General features: G+C 39.7%; 1 protein-coding gene and 1 long non-coding RNA gene across 5 annotated transcripts in view; one reads left to right on the top strand and one right to left on the bottom strand.

Annotated features, from left to right (window-relative positions):
- Positions 1-2,555: 2,555 nt before the first annotated feature.
- The window catches only part of CHST9 (carbohydrate sulfotransferase 9), a 234,385-nt gene continuing 214,478 nt past the window's right edge, over positions 2,556-22,462 (bottom strand). For all 3 annotated transcript variants that reach the window (XM_038543614.1, XM_038543613.1, XM_038543615.1), the window contains one exon: positions 2,556-5,657. In XM_038543614.1, the coding sequence (XP_038399542.1) occupies positions 4,569-5,657 (1,089 nt within the window). In that variant the 3' untranslated portion in view covers positions 2,556-4,568. The remainder of the gene's footprint in view (positions 5,658-22,462) is intronic.
- On the top strand, positions 14,738-20,473 carry LOC111096788. 2 transcript variants are annotated; one of them, XR_005362542.1, is made up of 4 exons: positions 14,738-14,790; positions 17,579-17,700; positions 19,062-19,201; positions 19,624-20,473. It is a non-coding gene; the product is annotated as an uncharacterized LOC111096788 (long non-coding RNA). The 2 variants fall into 2 exon arrangements; XR_005362541.1 differs by lacking the exon at positions 14,738-14,790 and having other exon boundaries at positions 16,859-17,700.

The following is a 22,462-nucleotide window of genomic DNA, read 5'->3' as shown; positions in this document are numbered from 1 at the left end:
TCAAGTTGGAATTTTAAAAAAAGGGGGTGGGAATGAAAGCTTAATTTCTTACAAAGTCTTTGAATCTGTCAGTTTAACTCAGCGGGAATACAGGGATAAGCTGATTTGAAATGTGATAATCAGATAAATACACACATGTATATATACATATATATATACATATATACTTGTATCAAAAAAGTTTCGAGATGCCAATATATATTTCTTGCCCGTAGCTGTTCTCAAACCAAGAAGAGTTTGTTGATTGGATTCATCCTGGCTCCTGACCCTAATTATCAGCTGTGACTCTTTTTCTCCTTAAAGAGTTATTTATTTATTTCAGTGAGAGAGAGAATGGGGGGTGGAAGAGGAGGGGAAGGTGCAGAGGAAGAAGGAGAGAGAAACTCAAGCAGAATCCTCACTGAGTGAGGAGCCTGACATGGGGCTCCATCTCATGACCCTGAGATCAGAGCTGGGCTGAAACCAAGAGTTGGCTGCTTAACTGACTGAGCGCCTAGGCATCCCACCAGCTGTGACTCTTTAATCACTCTGCTTTAGTTTTCTTTATTACATAGTGTGTGTATGTGTGTGTGCGCACACGTGGGCTTACATAGCATCCTAGATTGACTATAGAGATTAAATAAATGAACATTTGATTATGATTATGATCATGAGTATTAATATAATGATTATGATTGAGATTTAAAGAGGTGTGGCCCTAGAGGTAAGATTAAACTGAGTCAGCCTTGGTCTAAGGTCCTCAGGTGATTGAGCCTAAGGGAAACTATCTTTCAAATTTCAGAGCACGTTGGGGATCTTAGCCATGGACAGAATTTCTGCTTTGCCATATTCCAGAAAAGTCTAGAGGCTAAATAAAGATGCCTGGAGAGACCAAGTAGCCTCAGCCTATGAATTCCAAGTCCTACCAATTCCGTTGGTGATCTTTTCAAAGGGAACTCATATTCAAAATTCTTTTCAGCTAAACACTATATATTTTAGGAGATAATACTTTTTTGAAGAATAATTATTCATAAGTAAAGTGGAAAAGATTTTTTCCTCTTCCTGATTATAAATGATATCCAAGTAGGTCTTGAATTGCTAGATAATATTTTATAGACTGTGAAATTAGAGAATTTAGCAAGTGGCCACACATTTCCATCGACTTAATGGGTCTTTCCAAACACGTGTAAGAAAATTAGAAAGTTGGGTGTCCTGTACATGCATTTCCAATGAAGTTTATGGCAGCTCCCCAGGCACAATCACAGCAACCACACATATCCATAGATAGTTTACCACGTTAACGAACTGTAATTTTGGATTTAATTGTCAACTTTTACTCTACTAGTAATTCCAGACAGGGGAATAACAGAGTGAAGGGGCCTGCCCGGGTTGTTACTGCTGCCTATAAAAACAAATAGGATCCTTAGGGTTTAATTAGAGGACTTATAATTATACCTAAAGCATGCTAGTGTTAGAATGTGAACATTGGACATCTGGAAGATGAGTCTAGATTTGGTCACTTGCCTTTAGGAATCTAAATCCATGAAATTGTGACTGTCCAAAAGAGCAGTGATGCTCACACTTGGGGCTTGTGCACAGAGAGAAATGACAACAGTGAATGTGAGCTGGTCTGCAAAGCAGAATAATTCAGAAATGATAAATGGAAAAGGTAATTAACATCACAAAGAATCCAAGATGATGACTGGCTTCTTTGGCCCTGCCATGAACAAAAGTCATTTAAAAGAAGAGTAGGTATATAAAAAAACATATTCTTTCTTCATAAATCTCCCCCCCCCTTAAAAAATTTATTTATTTGAGAGAGAGAGAGAGAGAGAGAGAGAGAGAGAGAGAGAGAGAGAAAGCATGGGCCAGGGGGAGAGAAAGAATCTTCAAGCAGACCCTCCACTGAGTGTGGAGCCCCCTATGAGGCCTGATCTCAGGACCCTGAGGTCATGATCTGAGCCAAAATCAAGAGTTGGCTGCTTAACCGGCTGAGCCACCAGGTGTCCCTTCTAAAACCTTTTTAACATGTGGCCTCTGGAACTCACAGCCACACAAGGCTGCTGGTACTGGAGTTTTTTAGGAACACAATGACTGAAGGACCACCTCTGGTTACACAGGCACAGTGCAAAGGAAAGAATATACAGTGAAAGGCATAGAACAGCTTTAATAGAGAGCATCAGCCCTCTTCTCTCCCACCAGTGCCAAATAGCATTATAGATATTTGTGTGGGTGTACATACATATACATACATGTTTGTGTATATACATGTTTATTTTTGTGTGTATATATATATCTCATATATATTCCATCCTCTCAAGTTCATTAAAAATGCTAATAAGAGGGACACCTGGCTTAGCGGTTGAGCGTCTGCTCAGCGGTTGAGCGTCTGCCTTTGGCTCAGGGTATACCGATCCTGGGATCCAGGATCGAGTCTCACATCAGGCTTCTTGCATGGAGCCTGCTTCTCTCTCTGCCTGTGTCTGCCTCTCGCTCTGTGTGTCTCTCATGAATAAATAAATAAAATTAAAAAAAAAAGAAATGCTAATAAGAGAGAGATAGGACACTAGTTTCCATTTTTTTCTTCCAAAGTGATGAAAAGGTTTTTTTTTTTTTTTTTTTTGTTCTTTATAAGTAGGAATAGTGTTGAGAAAATTGCTTGTATACTTTATAGCAGATTCCATCTAAAACTAGTTTGTGTGTGTGTGTGTGTGTGTGTGTGTGTGTGTTTCAGTCTAGGAAGAAAATTTCAGGCTTCTTGGCATAGTTTCTATTCCCTCTCTTCCTCTATAAAAAGATAATTTCAATGTCTCCAAGTTACAAGGAATTCACTTTACATGGTACAGCAAAATTTAAATGACACGATTTAGATTATACTAGAGTAAAACTCCTTAAAAACAGAGAGCACAGCTTAAGTGTATGGTCTAGAGGCAAGAGTAAATGGAGTGGAAAGTAGTAAAAGGTTGGTTTAGAAGGTTTACTACTTATGATCTGGGAACCTGCTGTAGTTATGTACTCTTTGGGAGACACAGATGGGACAAGGCAGGCACGTGTAGAGTGAAGCAATTCATGAATACTCAACCATGAAATGGAAAATCAGAATGAAATAAGAACAACTGTAACTATCTTGGTCTATTAATATTTAAATATTAATACCTACTTTTCTGAGAGATGTTACTGAATATTTACTGACGAGAAGAGATGATCATTTGGGAAGAGGAACATGTTTGAGAGTGGCGTTTAAACAAGTTTTGAAAGACATGTGGTTTTCTTAACTCAAAGTAATAGTCAACCAATTAAAATAAGTTCCCCATCAAAATGTCTTCAAATTTAGGGTCCGTTGGAAAAAATTTCCAAAGTGCATTACAATTTTTGATAGGAGTGACACATGGTCCTAGTTTCCAAAAACTTTGATTTAATATTTGAATGCAATGGTACCTGACTCTGTTAGTATATTTAAACTTAAAAAGAAACTATTTTAATTTGTTTATGCATGCGCCTATTAAAAATGTTTCTAGGGGCTCTTGTTTTATTTACTCTCTAGAATATAACTTATATTTGAAGTAGTATACGAGTTCTTAAAAAGTCATTCCCAAGCTTAGTAATTAGACTGGAAACAAAAGCTATTCTTAGAGTACATTTCACGTAGAAAGCTATGCACATGATGCTTTGATTCAAATAATATTCTTATAAAACTTTGTTATTGTTTGAGGCCTATATTCAGAGTGGCAACTTTTGTTTTTGATGATTATTCCATCCTGAAACAATTTCCCCCCTGCCCAATTAAACCAGAATTAGGAGCACATTTATATCTGAAGAGGCTTAAACTTCTCAACTGCCTGCTTCAGAAGTGAAGACCTTTAGTGGTTATGTTCATTTTGTCTCTGCACAGAGGGCTCAAAAGAAAACAGGATCAATTCCCTTAAGTTTTTCTGGAAGAGGAATGTTGTTTTTGTTGCTTTGATCTTAGCATGTTGTGCATTTTTTATTGGCTGTTGAATATAAAAAGCCATAGCCTCAGCTGGTTTTTCTGCTATATTCTCATATTGTAAATCACATAATGCCTTCCAATCTAAAGTTAAATGCCCAGGTCCAAAATATTATTTCAAAATTGATTTATCATTGCAGTCGATAGAAAGATTTCCAGGGTGTAAGAAAACTCTCTAATGTTTCGAGTGGTATGTCACAGACTGCTAAAAATATATCCATGCACTTTAGACAACAAATTCCAGGATGTGGACATATACTCATGCTATTTTCGATCCCTTTTCCTATCATTGCAAGAGGCTGTTGAAGCTAATGTAGCAGCTGGCTAGGTTATTGCTTCTATAATATAATCCATAATGCAAAAGCAGCTATTTCCCAAACATTTTAGAGCAAGTCAAGTTGTTTACATGTCTCTTACTGTACATTTTCCTATAACTTTGTGCCAATTGGTGTCATACTATTTGGTAAAAATCTTCATTAAATCAAGACAACTGCACTTAGTCAAATTCTCTCTCATACAGAGAGTTGTAGTAAAATTACAGTTAGCTGATTTGAGGCCATCATCATGGAGTAAATACAGGGTTTTAGAAAATGAATGCAAACTACAAAAATGGAGTTGTATAATTAAACATCAAATAGTCCAAGTAATAAAAGTCATAGATTAATTGTCTCTCAGTTCTAGTCAGATCCTTTAAATATTGTCTCACAACCTGAGCATTGGTTCTTTCATCAGAAGAGTGCCTATCCTTAAAGTTTGGAAATTTCAGCTCTTTCGGAGCGCCAACAAGCTGTAAAAAGTAATTGGCATCTTCTTCCAAAGTTTCGAATTTCCCTACAAAGTCATAGTTGATCAAACAAGGATAGCAGAGTTTGCTGACCTTTTCCCAGTGAATGTCCATTCCTACTGGACGGTGGGAATCCAGCAAATAGTGGACAAACTCTTTGAATTTGACTCCAGATCCATTATTTAATGCTTCTTCACAGGCATTTGGCCGATATTTCTTTATAATTGCCTTCCCAAATACCGGATGGTAGTAGCTATTGGGGTGTTCAAATTTGTCCCTAAATGCCGACACTAATCTTTCCATGGGATCACGAACAAAAACAGCTTTGGTGTAGGTATTCAAACGAGTATATATCCCTTTTAAGTCAAAGCTATCTAGTTTTTTCAAATGCTTCCCGTAGTGAACAGCATCATGGGAGATATTGTATGCAGAGGAAGCCAACCCACTTAGTACCATCAGAATTCTCTTCCAGTTGGAGCAGCCAGCCTTGGGTACTTCACAATATAAGATTTTGTGTTTATCTTCCACATAGATCCTGGATACCATATGAAAAAGATGTGATTGAGGACGACTCACCCCACCATATTTCTTGCAAAACTCCTGAAGGAAAGACCTGCGTGTCTCCTGGGCCACATCTGTTTCCTTCCATTTGTTGTCTTTGACTAAACTTTTGTTTAAAGGGTGAATGTCCAATGGCCACTTCATTTCTCTGAACTTCTTAAAAACAGTCCTAGTTCCTTGATGTCTTTCAATCAGCTTAATTGTTGGTGGCCCTGTGATCTTACCCAAAGCTTGATCTCCTTGTGAGTGGCTGGTCTGCCTTAAGACCCCAGGTGGGCTCTCTGAGTTGAGCTGAAGATTTTCTTTTTCTTCCTTGGGATCCTCAGTTAAGTGGAACTTGGGGTCCTGTTAAAATGGAGGAGAAATGTTGAAAGCATATTTACAAATGAGGATGTACAAGAATCTTAACATTTTAGATGTTTAGATCATTTTAGAATACTCTCAAGGAGAGCACATTTTTTGTAAGCTGCCAAAACAATTTAGCAGACCATGTTGAACATATATTTTGTAGTAAGTTTCTTCAGAGAAAATATAACAATGAAAAATGGCATCCATGCATCATTCTGAATTAAAGTTTCACATTTTATATATATTTGGGTTACTTACATGTTATCATTCATTTGATGTTAATGTGCTGCATTACATTAATAAATTTTCTCATGTAAATTATCTGAGTATTATTGGGATAAAACTATGAGTATTGATTTGAGTCTTTGATCATAACAAGTCAGTTATTGTTTTCATACTATCTTTGTTAGCTGTGATTATCAATTATATAACCTTCAAAAATGTGTGTGTGTATATGCGTGCACACACACACACACACACACACACACAAGGCAACCACAAGATGGAAAGGAGAATGTCCTGAATTTTCATATTGGCTTTGCGTGTAAGACAATAGGATGTACTCCATCATCCTGTAGGTCAATGATTCTTACACTATTCAGAAGGGTATTACCTACAAGCACTGATTTAGTTAGTGCACTGAATGTAGATACAAAATGTAGCTGTATTTGGATTGAAATTTTCGTTGTTGTTTTTGGAGTATTCTATAAAGCCCAGAAGAGTTCAAAGTAATAAATTACCATTTAAAATTGTAGCAAGGGTAATTATAAAATCCCCATGACCATTTCAGTTTTCCAAGCACTTGCAAAAAGATATTTTTTTTCCTTTGGAAAGTGTTTTATTTCATAAAATTCAATTATAATAACTTAAAAACTACAATCATACAATTTCCTTCACATGTGAAACCTTTCCTCCTTCCCAAATGTAGAATGATTAGGGAATCCAGAAAAGTTTACTTGATGCTTTTCTATGTAAAACTGAATGAAAAGTTTCCTTGTCAGTGAGATTAATCAGCCTACCTACCATCTACTGTTCATCTGACTACATCCTTCCTACAGTTCTTGCAATGACTGCATAAGAGAAGACACAGAAGACAGGGTTTACAATGTGGTATCCTCTCTTAGGGATGAAAATTATAAGGACTTTGGCTTTTACTCTGGGTAAACGAGGGAGCCTTTGAAGGGCTCTGAGAAGGGAAGTCACATGATAGCACTCAGACTTGAAAAGGATGGTTGAGAAGACTGGCCGAGAGATATACATATAGGATTTTCAGCATGTTATTGGAAAAAACTAATGAATAAATGATGTGCTATGGGAATAATGCATGGGACCACCACCCTAGTGTTGGAGGGAGTGGTGGGGAAAGTTTCCTAGAGGATATCTTTTATCTGTCTACCTATTATCTATCTATCTATCTATCTATCTATCTATCTATCTATCTATCTATCTATCTATCTATCCATCCATCCATCCATCCATCCATCTAGTTATCACTGTATTCCCAGTGTCTAGAATGGTCAATAGTCTATAGTAACTGCTCTCATATATTTGTTGAATGAATAAATGGAAATAGGTCTTCCTAATTGATTAGGACCTAGCAAATTGAGCAAAAGAGTAGAGATATAAAGCACTGTGGATGGGAGCTATCTCCAGGCATCATGGTCCTACTGGCTGAGCTTTTATATGGGGTGGGGTGAGAGTGAGGAGCACTTCTTTCTAGTGCAAGAAGATTGTATGAGTAACCCCTGATCACCATACACCACCTTGAGTAGCCACATAAAACAGCTGCCCAAATCTTCCCTAACATTCACCCAAATGTTTATAGTTTCAACTCTAAAACCATTTGTCTCCTATCTTCTCAGAGACTGCCAGGATGACTTCAAAGCCCTAAATCCATCTTTACTTTAATGAATGATCCGAAGTTCATAAAGTTTCACAGATGTTCTGAAATTTGACTTGAGCTTTGGAAGATCATAGGGTTATTGGTTGGCTGCATGGGAAGTACTTAGCACAGGCCTGAAATAAAACCGTCAATATATTTCTGCTGCTACTTCTATTACTACAACTATAAAATAATAATTGCTATTATTATTTTATAGTAGTAGTAATAATGCTTTATCCTGGTGACCTAGTAAATTTCAAGATTCCTCAGCTGTGCATTATTATCCAGACTATAATTTGTGTGTCTCTACATGTACCCTAATTAGTTCTCTCCCTGCCCCACTGACAAGAATAAAAACGAAATCAGCCTTCCACTGTGCTCTCTGGACCTTCTGAATGTGGTCATCAAAATCCCTTTTAATCTCCAGAGACTTCTGGAATGTTTGTTTCCCATGGCTTTTTTCTACATGAAACCTGGCTGGCCCCCAAGACTCTGCTTACCTTGTACCTTCTCAAGTAGATACAACTTTATTTCCTTGAACCACTTGTCCCTCAGGCCAGAAGACAAGGAACTAATTCCTTGTACCTCACTGCTGCTTCCAGGACATGTCCCCTGGCAAAAGCTCCTGCTTCTGTGAAGTACATGTGTCCTGCTGAACTTCCTTTCCTCCTCCTTACGCTGTTGCCTGCCTTTACCCATGATCTTTTCACTTCATGCACTGAAGACTTTAGCTCCTAGCTTAGACTTTGGTTCTCATCCCCCTTCTTGTCATTGAGTGTGGTGACTCTGACACCTAATAAACTCTCAGCCCCTTGACCACCTCGCTTTTAAAAGAAGTGTTCTTTATTGCACATAGACATTGACATCACCACAGCCTGCGCCACCTCCATCATCTCTCTGCCAACCATCCTCTAACCTGGCGGCTCATTGCTACTTACAGTTTTGCAATTCTTTGACCACTTCTCACTATGTTACTGGAGCTTTTAGCAGCCAGCACGCCTGGTTCTTCTATTCTCTCTTAGGAAGTCACCTCTGTAGGGAGGTGTTCCCTGTCTACCATCTCTAAATTATGCTCCCCTTTGAGGTTCTCTCCCATATAAGGTTCCCGAATAAGAATGCTGCATATTTTCCTCATTGCACTTATTGCGATGGGAAATGATTTCATTTACTTACTTTTATGCTGTCTGCCCCTATTCCCACCTCTTTTGCACTAGAATATGACTGCAGGGAACTTATCTTTTTTTTGTTCTCTGTTGGATCTTTGGTACCTAGCATGTTGCCTGACACATGGAAAATGATCAATAAATAATTGTTGAATGACCAAATGTGACTTTTTAAAACCAGAGGTGGATTCTTTATTTCACTAGTTTCAAGATACGGTACAAAACAAATCCGTACATTTCTCTATTAACAGGATTTATTTACACAATTATATTATACTCCCACCAGCCTTTATACCATATTTAATTAAATAATAAATAAATTTACAACAAAGCCTACCACGGTGATCTTGCCAATGCCAGCTTATGGTCTTTTAAAACTCCTCCTAGACATTGATAGTGGTTCTATCTTATTGTATCATGATTACGATTTCTTCTTTTTTTTTTTTTTTAAATCAGAGAGACTAGTGTCAGCTTGTCATTCCAAATAGGAAAAACAGTGCATGTATGATGACTCCTTGCACTTAACCAAGACATCCTCCTTGTGTACACAAAATCAGAGTTGTACATGCACAGTCACTTTAAAATACAAATAATTTTTATTTGGGGTATTTTAGATTTTCTTGAAATACTAGGTGGAAGGAGAAATTCAGTTTCTTTTCAATGACTGCTCCACATTTAAAAAATCAGGGAGTGCCTTGGACAATACGGTATTCAGAAATTTAAATTTTCACTTATATTGGAGAGCAATGACTGAGGAAAAAGATTTTCACAAAAAATAGAAGTTTCTTTTGCTTTATTTCTTGCAGTAAATGTGGTTTTACCTTAGTGATGGGCTTCCAAACAATTGTTTGGAAGGAAATGAAGTTGTATCTACTTGAGAAGGTACAAGGTAAGCAGAGTCTTGGGGGCCAGCCAGGTTTCATATAGAAAAAGCCATGGGAAATTCCAAATAATTGTTTTATAACCTTGTTAACAAAAAGTGTTAATCGAAAAGTCAAGGTAAGTTAGATAAATACTTTTGTCAAGGTGCTGAAAATCTGTACTCAAACAAATCTTTGGCAGAAGAGAACACAAATAAAATAGGTACCTGTAGAGCTGTTCACGCTAAGGTAGGCGTGGAGGGCTTGCAGCCTCACCTGCCTGCCGAATCAGATTGGTTGAAAGTCACTCCCTGCTTCCTGGGACCATTGGGAGGCTTTGCTAGCAGTCTGCTTCTCAGCCTCACTGAATCTTTGGGGGTGGGGCTCCGGTCTCTAACTTAAACCAGCTCCCCAGGCATTCTGCAGGCAGTAATGGCATTTGAGGAACCACTCAACTACAGTATTGCAAATTAAAGTTAAAAAAAAAAAAAAAGAGTTCATCTCAGATCATCCAGGAGAGAAAGACATCACATCTGGTGGGTGTGAATAGTGTAGTGAGTAGACAAATAGTGTGCTGCGGGCGGGATGTCACAGCAACCCTCACACAGACCACATGGAAATCCATGTTCCCCAAGTTACTTTCTAATGACTAGTTTGGCTAGAGAGTTAACTGCATGAGGGATAGGTTCATTGTTCATAAATGAAATTTCAGTCTCCTGTTAGTTTAGTTTTCTCAGCTCTGACTAAATCAAGGGGTGGACAAAGGGTTAATTGTAAGTAACGACATCTCAGGAGGCTTTTTGTTGGATGGCCACTTGACCTTCTCTTAGCACCCCTTATCTCACCATCACTCACCTTATAAAAACCATTATTAGGGTGTGGTGGCCTCCTTCCCTACCCCCATCTCCAATCCATTTCCCTCAATTTACAGAAAAGGCTTTCCAGGCCTGAGGGGTTTGCATTACTAAAATCGAGATTAATGGTCTTTTATCTTTTTTTAAATCAATATTTTTATTAAATTTTTAAATTTTAATTCCAATACAGTTAACATATAGTGTTACATGAGTTTCAGTGTATAGTATAGTGATTTCACAATTCTATAAATTACTCAGTGCTTATCATGTTAAGTGTACTCTTAACCCCCATCACATATTTCATCCATCCCCCACCCACCTCTGGTAACCATTAGTGTGTTCTCTGGAGTTAAGAATCCATCGTTTGGTTTCTCTCTTTTTTCCCCTTTGTTCATTTGTTCTGTTTCTTAAATTCCACATATGAGTGAAATCATAGGGTATTTGTCTTTTTCTGACTTATTTCACTTAGTATTATACTCTCTACATCTATACATGTAGTTACAAATGGCAAGATTTCATTCTTTTTTATGGCTGAATAATATTCTTCTGTGTGTGTGTATAAAGCCTCATCTTTATCCATTCATCTATCGATGGATGCTTGGGCACTTCCATAATTTGGCTATGAGATGATGTTATTTTAAATTTGAGGCTTATACAAATGAATTTCCACCACCATCATCATAATGCCGATAACAATAACAACAGTAATAAAAAGAGTAGACTCTTACATTGCCATTTTCCCTCAGGACAACTTGTTCTGCTTGTCCCCAAAACAAATGTCTATAAAGCCAAACGTATCCTGTTCCTTCTCAAAGTGGCTCCTCCTGCGCTTTTTTCTATTTCTGAAATGGCTCTATTACATTCTGGCCACCCACTCACAAAATCTAAGAGATGCTTTAACAATCAGAAAGTAAATTGGTTAATTTACATCTCATAATGTCTTTTAAAATTTTTTAAAATTTATTATCTCTTAATTGGATGTTCTTTAGTACCCTACTAATTGGGCTCCCTGAAAATTATTGCCAAATAAGTCTTCCTAAAACATTTTACTTTTCATCCCTTAAAATCTGGAACTGGCTCAACTATATATAAACCCAAGTTCGGATCCCTTAGCTGGCATCGGTAGCCTGTCACCACTGGGCTTGTCACTTTGTGCTCCGCTCCTGTCTTGACACATACTGTCTTCTGCTTGCTTCCATCGGGCTCTCACCACTCTCCACTCATGTTCTCCCCCTTGCTTGGGACTTTCCAAATCTCCTAGACTGATAGAAAATCCTGTTCTTCCCTCGAACACTACCCACGACTCCAGCAAGGGATTCTGCTCTTTTCAAAACAACGTTAGTATTTAGCCTGTACCACCTGAAAAAAGAGATTTTATTCCAGCTCACATTGTGATTTGGTTTTCTAATTGGGGAAACTCTTTTAACTACAGCTAAATTGTACATGAAGGCGGAAAGCTATAGTTTTCCATAAATACCTTTGAAGAATGGATATGTTTGCCAATTTAGTTAAAAGATAGATTACTACAGATGAAAAAATGAGTATTAAAAGAAATCCAATGGGGAAAAAAACACTGTGGACTATTCATGAACTCTGCAGTAAACTTGAAAGACTTGTTACCACACAATAGACACAGAGCCAGATGCCAAGGATGGTGGGCTGGATAAGACAAATGTGATCCTTGCCCATAGGGAGCTGATATTCTTATAGCAAAAATTACACAACTGACTAATCTACTACCACAGTGGCAAAGGCTCAGCAGCATGCTAGTAGAGCCTGGGACAGCAGGGTATAAGGACAAGTCTGACCTGACTTGAGTATTAAGTCTTTTGTTGAGCACCTTTTATTTTACCCTGGTTAGTTGTTATGGTTAGTTGCTCAGGTGACTACCTCTCCCATTTATTTTAAATATTAAAGGACAATGCACAGTGTTATAAATCTATGGAACCTCCACTAGCATCTAGAATAGTCTCTTGAGTAAACATATGTTTTAAATTTAATTGAGGTAAAGAGCAACATCATTCCCGTACTTCCCTTTATTCAGGCAGTTAACTTACATTGGTTTTATGCAGTTGATAAGTATTATACTTCTGTAAGACTTTATCAGCTATTATGCTATTAGGTATCTCAAGGACTTTGATCATTCATTCATCACACATATATTGAACTACTATTATATGCTGTGTTTGGCATTGTATAAACAAAGACAAAATAGATAAATTGTACAGTCCCTTGTAGAAGCCAAAGTTTAATTGGATTGATAAAAGTAAGCAGTTTATGAAAAAAAATGTGATAATTGCCATAATGAAAGGATACATAGGGTATTGGGGAACAGAGACCAGAGTATTTAGTTTTTCTGAAGACAGTTTTTGAGGTAAATCACACAGAGAAATGCCACCTGGGATGAATCTGGGAGGATACTGGGAGTTGGTAGGTCAACAAGCCAGGGTGGGTGGGGGTGGGGTAAAGACTATATAAGCTGGCAATGAGCAGACACTTGAGGGACCAGATGCAGTTAAAGGGAGAGGGTAGTAGGTTTGAGATTGACTCCTCATGCCCATATAAAAAGTCTAGACTTTACATTGTAAATGACAGGGATTTTCCATAAGGCAGGGACTGAGAATGAACATTCTAGTAGCGACAGGGAGGTACAGCTGGCGGCAAGTGGAATTCTTAGGAGAGGAACCCAGACTATGAAGTAAGAATGCAGAAAAAGGGAATTATTTGAGGTAAATTTAGGAAATTGATCAGACTGGAGGAGTAGAAGAGTGGAGGCAAAAAAACAAAACAAACAAAACAAAACAAAACAAAAAAACAATAAGGGATGCCGCCCCATTTCCCACAGAGGGGAAAGAGGAGTAGTAGATATTATGGGAAGCTATGGGGTGGGTGTGGGTATTCACCATATTCAGTTTCAGACCTTTGGAGTTTGAGGTGCCCTTGAGAGAGAGGGGTGTCAGTATTAGGACTCCAAAGCTAGGTGTACAGATTTGGAAGCTATTGGCTGGTGGGGGGCAGGGGTGCGAGCTGAATGTATAGGTCTTGATGGTGTTACTTAAAGCTGCCACGATGATCACAGCATCTGCTGAGTTTGAGCACCTGCCACATACCAGACCTGTAGCACACCATCATATATTGCTAGGATAATCTTCTATTTCCTTTTTACAGATAAGAAATGGAGCCTCAGAAACATTAAGTGTATAAGGCACACAGCTTCAGAAAAAGGGATATTTCATGAGCCCAATTTTTTCCCTGAATTCAGAGTGTCTACAGAGCCTGTGTCTGTTGTGGGGGGAACTCTGTGGGCCATTAACAGATAAATCTGATGATGAAAATATTGGGGATTAGATGTGCCCCTTCCTATCATTGAGTTTTGACATTTTTCTAGTTTAATTATATAATATTACTGTTAGTAATATATCTTTTGCAATTTGTCCTCAATCTAAGTATGAGTGCAGTTAGACTTCTTCATACCATCATGAAGACCTAGTTAATTCTAGTGGTTAATAAGGGTGATGAGGGCAGGGTGTGGGATGCTTGAAAGCCGATCCTTTTTGAGGATGCAAACCAGTGTGTCTCTGCTTGGTCCCTCTGTGCCACTGCTGTTCCTCTCAAATCTTAAGCCAAAGGCTCCAGAAGCTGATTGCGTAGTTATGGGAGGGGTAAAGACCCACTGCATTTCCCCAAGTCACTGGGACAGCACTGGGGGAGGAGTGTGAACATACAGTCCTAATATCCAACCCATCAGCCCCGTCTCCTCCATTCTCATGCCTTCTTCTTCCATCTTCAGTTACTCATTGAACAAATGTGTCCTGAACGCTTACTATGTGCCAGGCACTGGGCTGCATCTTGGAGGTATTGCCAGCAAGTCATAGTTGGTCTCTGCTCTTATGGGGCAGCCTCAGGAGCAGGGGAGGGGAGGGAGATACAGGAAAGAAAACCAAGAACTACCGCACTTATGGCAGGTGACAAGACAGGAAGAAGGTGTACAAGAAAGGAGCGTTTAATCCCAGCTTGGAGGGCAGGGAAGGTTCCCTGGAGAAAGTGTGCGCTGTGCAAAATCATTTCCTTCTCCTGGTCCGTGACTTACTTCCTCTATCTAGAATATTCTTCTTCATTTTGTTTGCCTAGTTAAAGGGCCAGGGGAATGGAGCAAGCCAATTTAACCACTGCATCAACCCCCAAAACAAGATATGGGTTATGTTCATTTTACAGATGAAAGACTGGAAGCTCAGCGAGTTTAGAGAACTGGCCCAAGTTAACACAGGGATTGCTAATGCTGTGCTTCCAATCTTACTCATTTGTGGCTTTTTTTCAGCGGCGAACATCTAGCAATCTACTCCCTGTTCAATGCCCATTTAATGCATTGATGTAAGTAAAGCATAAAGCATATGTCTGTCACAAGAGAGTATGGTAGTGGAGAACTGCGATTTTTCAGTCATGGGGACCTGGTTTTGTGACCCTTTCTTTCATTTTCTACCAGAGTAACCTCGGCTAACCTATTTTAGTTCTAAGCTCCAGCCTTCCTGTCTCTAAAATGGGGATAATAATAGCATCTACCTTGCAGCAGAGTTGAATTATAGGAAGTGTGTGGAGAGTGAGCAATACAAAGTATGTTCTCTAGAAGTATTAGGTATTTTAGTTGATTTATTCCTTAAATATTTATGAGCATTCTTGTCTATGTGACAAGCATTTTCTAGGTGAAGACTGCTTTCCCTCTGCTTTTTAAATCTTCTCTTCTCACTCAAAACACAACAATGCTGAGTCTAGGATGATTGCTCAAGGGGGATAAAGCTGAGAGGAAGAAAGAAGGCAGATGACAACTGAGAGATGGAAATGGGAAAAGAAACAAATTCAATGGGAGTGGTGGTAAAGACAATGAAAGAAGGCAGAAGAAAAGGAAGCACACTTACAGTCACAGGAAGGAATAATAATACTTTGAGCTAGGGAGTAAAGAGAGAAACTACTGATTTTTAGTTCTCTCTCAGCAGCCACCTCCAAATCATTTAAGCTGCTCGAACACAAAACAACAGTTTCAGTAGTGAGGCTATTCAGGTTGATCCAACAAGCTATTTCTAGAGTCACCTCGGTTGCAAGAATTGACACTATAATTTCCTTTGCCAGTTCTTTCAATTTTGGATGTAATCCCTCTCTTTCTTTTTTTTCCCTTAAAGCCAAATAAATGTAAAATGCAAGCACAATGTCAACATGATGGGGGAGGTTTCCACTGACAATAGAGGTGTTCTCTGGTTGGGCAAAACCGTCAGGGGCCCAAAAGAAACATGACCTCAATGGATGGAAGCAGATAAGACTTCTGGCCACTGTGCTCAGAGGAGTCCATTGTGCTTTTATAGATTTATCATTTTATCTTTCTTCTAAGTTTTCTTGAGAAAATGAGGCTATTGTTTTCAAATTTATGGATCAATAAAAATACGCGTGGAATAATTTGTCCACGGTCACCCTGTGGTGGAGGAGTCAGGAACACAGTCCAGTTCTCTATGTCCATCCTAGAAGAATGAGCAGAACACTTTGCTTTTTAAAGAAACTCGAAGCTTTAATGAGGAGCTGCAACGTGGTAATGTGAAATCCATTCAGAATGTTTGATCCTCACAATGTTATTGCTGAGGTTGGCTTAGGGTGAGAGTGACAAAAACAGTCAATGATATTTACAGTACAAGAAGCAGAGTAAGTGGATGTTGCACTGCAAAGACTTTGATATTTCACCAGAAATGTAGATTTCTTTTTTTTTTTTTTTAGAAATGTAGATTTCTAATAAATGTGGAATAGGGCTCTTTAATATCTCCAAGTGGATGTTTAGTTTTCTAAAATTAGTAATTGTCACCCAGCTTCTCATCCCCTTATAATGAAGATGAACAACAATAAGAGTGTGTATATCTGAGAAGGTTCTGGGAGGGACATGGAGGAGGCAACCTTGATCCTGACACCTTCTAGACAAACAGTTGCTGGACAGCTCTTGTTCTGGTTTTCAGGAGTATAATGGGGAAGAGGGGGCCTGCTGCCCTGGGTTGGAATGTCTATTTGTAAAGTTTCCTTCTTCCTGTACTTCTCAATTAATTCCTTCTTCCTGAATTAATTAACTCATGACTTTAGGGTGTAGGGAATCGGCTGAGTGGGCTTCTGAGAGGTGGTTATTTCTCTCCTTTGTTTTTGGGCTCGGAGTCTGTCTGGGATTTCTTTCTTCTTTGTTCTTCTTTCTTCTTCTAGGAGTTCTCCTTATTTTCGATTTGTGGTTTCTGGCGCAGGTATCTTCGGTTGTTTTCTTTTCTTCTTATTCTTTCTTCTTCTCTTTATTCTTTTTTTCTCTTTCTTCTTTCTTTTTCTTTCTTTCTGTTCTTTTCTTTCTTTTCTTTTCTTTTCTTTTCTTTTTTCTTTCTTTCTTCTTCTCTTTCTGTGGTATCATAGATATGGATTAGTAAGCAAGGGGAATGAGTCCATGAGGCGATACTGGAATTGGGGACCCACTCAGGGTGGACCAGGGGCCAGGGAGGGTCAGATACCTGGACTGATAGTGGAGGAGGGGGCTGGAATGCTTCCATGGGATGGAAAGGTAAGTGCAAGAGAGAAGAAAGTTGTTGTGAGGCCGGGAACATGGCTGGGTGGATCCACAAAGTATAAAGAACATTTAATTTTAAGTCAGATCAAGCAGGCTCTCCACCAATTAGTTGGGTGGCTTCAGGGCAGTGTCTTTATTTGCGTTTCCCTAGAAGCAGACCTTGGGTCAAAGATGTGAGTGCAAGTTGCTAATTTGGGGTGATTCTAGCTGATAATTGTAGAAGAATAGGGCAGTAAGGTAGGGAAGAGAAGGCAGAGAGAATAGGGTGAATTTTAAAGAAAGTTAGCACAGTAGGAACTGGATCTCAGTTCCACTGGGGAACTTTCAGAGTTCCAGAGTTATCTCACCAAATCCCATCAGCCATGGTTGAGGCTCCTACAGGGAAGAGGTCTGGTAATTCTAGCCTGCTGTACAGGAGGCCAGGGTAAACTCCTTCAGGCAGTTAGTTACAGGTGTTGGCAGGCAGCTGGAAGTCTGGCCAAAATGCAAGGAAATATTAAGAGACAAGAGGATATTACAAAGGCACAGCCAGTGTTCTTACAGGAAGTCAATTAACATTCTGGTTCTGTTTCCCCATTTTTAAAGTGAGAATCCTAATATTTGTTCTTGGACATGTTGAAATGGAAACGATGGCATGGGCTGCCATCCAGGATCCCAAACACCTTGCTCCTTGGAAGTGCTGCTTGCCCTTTGGAAATGTTCACAGTGTGAGTCTGTGTATATATGTATAAAATAAGGTTGAGAAAAGAACTCCTTATGACTGGATGGAATCTCATCCTTTTGAGCCCAACTAGACTATATAGATTTGTAAGAATTCTCTTGCCTGGAGCAGGCAGTCCTATGGCCTAGAACCAACTTTGAACAAAAAAGTCTCTTTGAATCCATTTACCTAAGTCCATCCTAAAATCTCATCCCTCTGATTCTGACACTCTGGTGGCAGGAAAAAAGGAGTCTTTTTTGAGAATACATTAGATAAATGCAGTTTCAAAGTACCTAGTACAGTGTCTGCCATATAGTAGGTTTTCTCCAAAATGTCAACGTATCCTGTCTCTGTGCCTTCCTTCCTTCTCTCACTTGACATTGGGCATCTCGTCCAGAAGGCCTGCCTTCCCAGCTTCATACTGAAATGACCAGACAACCAGGCCCTATTCCTGTAAGAAGTAATAAGGTTGGACACCAATTAGGGATAAGCGCTTGCTTTAAGGGCAGCTTATCGGAGGCCAGCTGGCAACTAGTGAGAAAGTTTGGAGCAATAGCCTCTGCACAGATGTGTGGACGGTCACTAACTAAATCCATTAATTCATCTCCCATCTGGTTGTAGACTGGAAAACATGGAAAGATTTGGCTCATTATTGGCAAAAAGAAAAAAAAAATAACATCAACCTTAAAGAGAATAGCTGCATCAAGGCAATGGTGGAGGTGAGGGCATTGGCATGAGCTTCAGTCCCAGGAAGCAGCGTCTACTCAAGAGCCCATTTCTTTCCAATCCATTGCCTACCAGTCCAAAGCCACTTGAGTTCTGGAGCAGCAATGCTGTGAGAGCAACAGTGACGCTGGCAGGAACACATTCCATTTGTCTTATTTGGCTAAGCATCTGCCAGCCCCAGATCAGATTTGCCTGTGTCAGCACCTTTGAGTGACACGCAAGCCCCTCTGGCTTGCTTGCCTGCATATTTGACAACTCAGCTTTACTCTCAGGCCACAGCAGGCATCTCAGGCGTCAATGCTACCGTGGGTTATCTGGGCCCTGTCCTGGGAAGCAAGAGGTGCCTTAGGTACCAGATCATGCCATGGCGATCCTGAGGCCATGTTGGAAGGGGGTTTCTTTTTGGGATTTCAGTCTGAGGAGGAATACAAAGGGATAATGTAAGATATAAACTCACAACAAAGGAGAAGGACAGAGAGGCAAGGAGCAGTAGAATGAGTTACGAGATGGAGGGATCAGAATGAACAGATCTCTATCAAAAGAGAGTGGTAATCAAAGTGCATATTCATAGGTCTTCTGTCTTCATGCATTAAATTTTATCAGCTTTATCTTAAATATATTATCTTAATATAAATTTTGAAGTTTTTTGAGATTTCCAAAAGGAATTCTTTCTCCTGAAGACGACTCTACTTGATTTGAGATGTCACTGAAATGTCTACTAGAAGTACCCACGGCCCTGGCCATGGATTCTCCTTTTGGTCCCCCTTTCTTCACAAGGCCAGGTATGAATGGCATTGGTCTTCATCCCTTAGTTTGAGGCTGGGAGGTGTCCATACAACCTCACTCCCCAGAGCTGGTATAGAATAAGCTCCTAGTAGATGCAGGAGGATCACAGAGAGGTACCTGCCATCTGCAGCCCAGCTTCAGTAAATGCAAATGAGACACTGGCAAAGGTGAGTGGTGGTGCTGGGAGTCGTCCAACTTGTTCTGTTGCTTCCTTTAGGCAGCAGAGTCCAAGTCCCAGGAATCAACATATACCTGGGGAAATGCTTCTTCCACCACCCATTACCTACTAGTCCAAAGCTACTTGAGCCCTGGGAACAGCAATGTCAAGTGGGAGAGCAGGATTGGTGTAGATATCCAGCCACAATTCTCTCATCCCCAGTCACTGATGGATAGGATTTTCTGTCTAACTTATTTATAGAGACACTGATATCATCAAGCAAGCAAGGATAATTCTCTGAAAGACCTTCAGACATGGCATCATCGCCTCCCTGTCCTCACTACAACTCTGTAATCTGCTCCTTGGAAAGAACAAACACATCTTGGCATGCCTTGCTCAGAAATAATATCACAGCTTATTGATTCCACCGACTCCCTCACAAGAGAAAACTGTGCTCAACATGGGGAAGGAGGTCTCAGGCTCCACACCGGGTCTTCTTGGGGTCTTCCATCACTGAAGGCCACTGGTAACTAGTCTATAGCCAGTATGGTAACTGGAAGTGGATAGATTTGAGCAGGATACAACTGTGAACACCAAAGACAAGACCTGCACTTCTAGACCAGTTATCAGTCCAATGAGAAAACCCTCTTGCCTCACCTGTGACTCATGATCCATCCACTGAGATTCCTGGGGTCACAGCATCCTGAGCAAGGAGGGGCGTATTGATACTAAAGGGCTTAGGGAGGGTCAGTTTGCCTGTCCGACCCCTGCCAGGGCTCCAGTCCCCTTTAGTTAAAGGAAAGCTCCTGGACCAAGGCTGTAGGGAGAGGGTGAGTGGCAAGAGTAGGTTTTGGATGAATATACATGCTGCTTTACTTGTAATTGTCAGCTGCTATCAAACTAGTACTTTTCTACTAAATCAACCTCACTCACTGGAATAGGATGTCTAACGGAACAACCTGGTGGGAGCTGACTCAGCCTCCCATCTGTAAAACAGAGAATGATGCCTACCTAATGGAGTTGTGAAAAATAAATGAAATAAATACATAATGCGTGATATGCAGGATATATTCATAAAATGTGGCTTTTAACCACGACTTCCATATTTCTGTTGAGAGCATCACCTTTCTGCAGTAACCCTGGGGGCCTTGCATTAATTTCAAAGTCTATCCACTTTCAACTATCAACATAGAACTCACACATTTTTTTCATACCTAGACTACTGTCGCTGTCTGGCAGCAGAATTAATTAAGCTAGGCATTTATTTGAGAAGTATTTGTTGAGCATCTAATATGTGTACTGTTTAACGCCTTGGGTCCTGCTCTCGTGGTGCTTATGATCTCATGGGTGGAGGTAGATAACGAACAAATAAACAAAAGAATAAGCAAGAAAAATCTCAACGGTGGTTAAGTGTGAAACAAATGCTAAAGCAGAGTGATGTGATAGAGCGTGAGTAGTGGGGGTGGGAAATGGAGAGACTGTATGAAATAGACAGCGAGGGAAGATCTATCTGGGGAGAAGCTACTGGAGCAGAGATCTGAATGACAAACTTTACAGGCAAGGGCAGTGAGCACAAAGAGTCCTCGCGTGGGGATGAGCCTGGCCACGTGGAAGGACAGATGGTAGGGCCCATGTGGTTGTCACATGAGCAACAAGGGCACAAGAACACAAAATGAAATCAAAGAGAAGGGTGGGACCATATTTTGTAGGAAAATCAGACGGTGAAGATCATAGGAAGGATGCTGGGTCTCATCAGAAGCATAAGATTAGCCCCTGGAGATTTCAGAAAGGGCAATAACATGATGTGACTGGCGTTTTATAAAGCTCACTCTCCCGGGCAAGTGGAGAATGGACTGGGGGCCTGGTAGGAGTGGAAGTAGAGTAGCCTGGAGAGAGACTGGTGGCTGGTACCACTGGAGACAGAGCAAACCGGAAGATACAGATTACGGTTTTAAGAAAATTCCACACTAATTTTCCTGAGGTCATTTTTTAATTCCCAAAACTTCCCTGCCAGCACATAGAGTTCCCACTGGATCAAATTTAACTAACTTTGGTTTCAAGTCCTCTACGATCCTTCTCTGGCCACTTTTCACCAATTGTTGACTTCTCCGAATTCCCACAGTACCTCTGTGGGTGCAGTTAACAGCAAGTAAGCAATACCATAGTGTGTCATTCTGTGTGGCACTGAAGGCATGTTCGTCTTCTCTTCCAAGATAGACAATCCCTTCAGAAAAGGGTCTGTGCTGGCACTTTCCTCCACATCTTGTCACACCGAGCTCAGCTCCAAGCAGAGGGCATGTACTAAAATTGCTTATTGATTGATTAAAAACATACAGGAGCAGCATTCATCTCCTCCGTATTTCTTTTGTATGAGGAAGGGTGATTATCTGTCAATATTCATTGCACCATTGAGCCAATATGCAGTGCATTAATCATCTCTGAGATAACCAGATGAGGCTTTCTTGTAATCTTTCTATTTTGCTGAGATAATTTCACTTGCTTTGGAGTTTATGAGGCCATAAGTGGCTCCCATCTGTTGATGAACATATTTCTAAGAGTCATTTAGTATCAAGTATGGAATACTTGAGGGGAAGTTAAATTGTAACTTTTATATTAAGTGTCATCTTAGTAACAGAATCAAAATTGGAAGCATGTGTTCAATTTTGGTCTTTCATTTTCAAAGCTTTAGGTCAGGCAAAGAATTAATTTCATTTGTTTACAAAGTAGATTATGCCTAATAAAATCTATTTTGTTTATGGTCACATTTTAGTCAATCCATTGCCTTAGAAAATGAGAGAAATCTGATTGGCTAATCATTCAACATAGTAAATTACATTATTCCACATCCACAGAACATTGGCCTAATTTAATTATTCAGTAATAGCATGATGAAAATACTCCCCTTTAATACATTTTGAGCAAAGCGCATATCCGTGATGAAACAGTGAAGAATCATGTTTATTTCTTCCTTGTTTGATGCCTGACCACAGAATGTAACATAACACTTCTGTGGATAATAACTTTTTCCACATTATAGATAATAAACACAAGGTAGCTTTCACTAGGATCCTTACTGGTACTCTGAATTTTCACTAGTTGT

This window comes from Canis lupus, chromosome 7 (genome assembly GCF_011100685.1).
Source record: "Canis lupus familiaris isolate Mischka breed German Shepherd chromosome 7, alternate assembly UU_Cfam_GSD_1.0, whole genome shotgun sequence".
Taxonomy (NCBI): Eukaryota; Metazoa; Chordata; class Mammalia; order Carnivora; family Canidae; genus Canis; species Canis lupus.
Note: the sequence above shows the minus strand (reverse complement) of the source record. Positions and strands in the feature narration are given on the sequence as shown.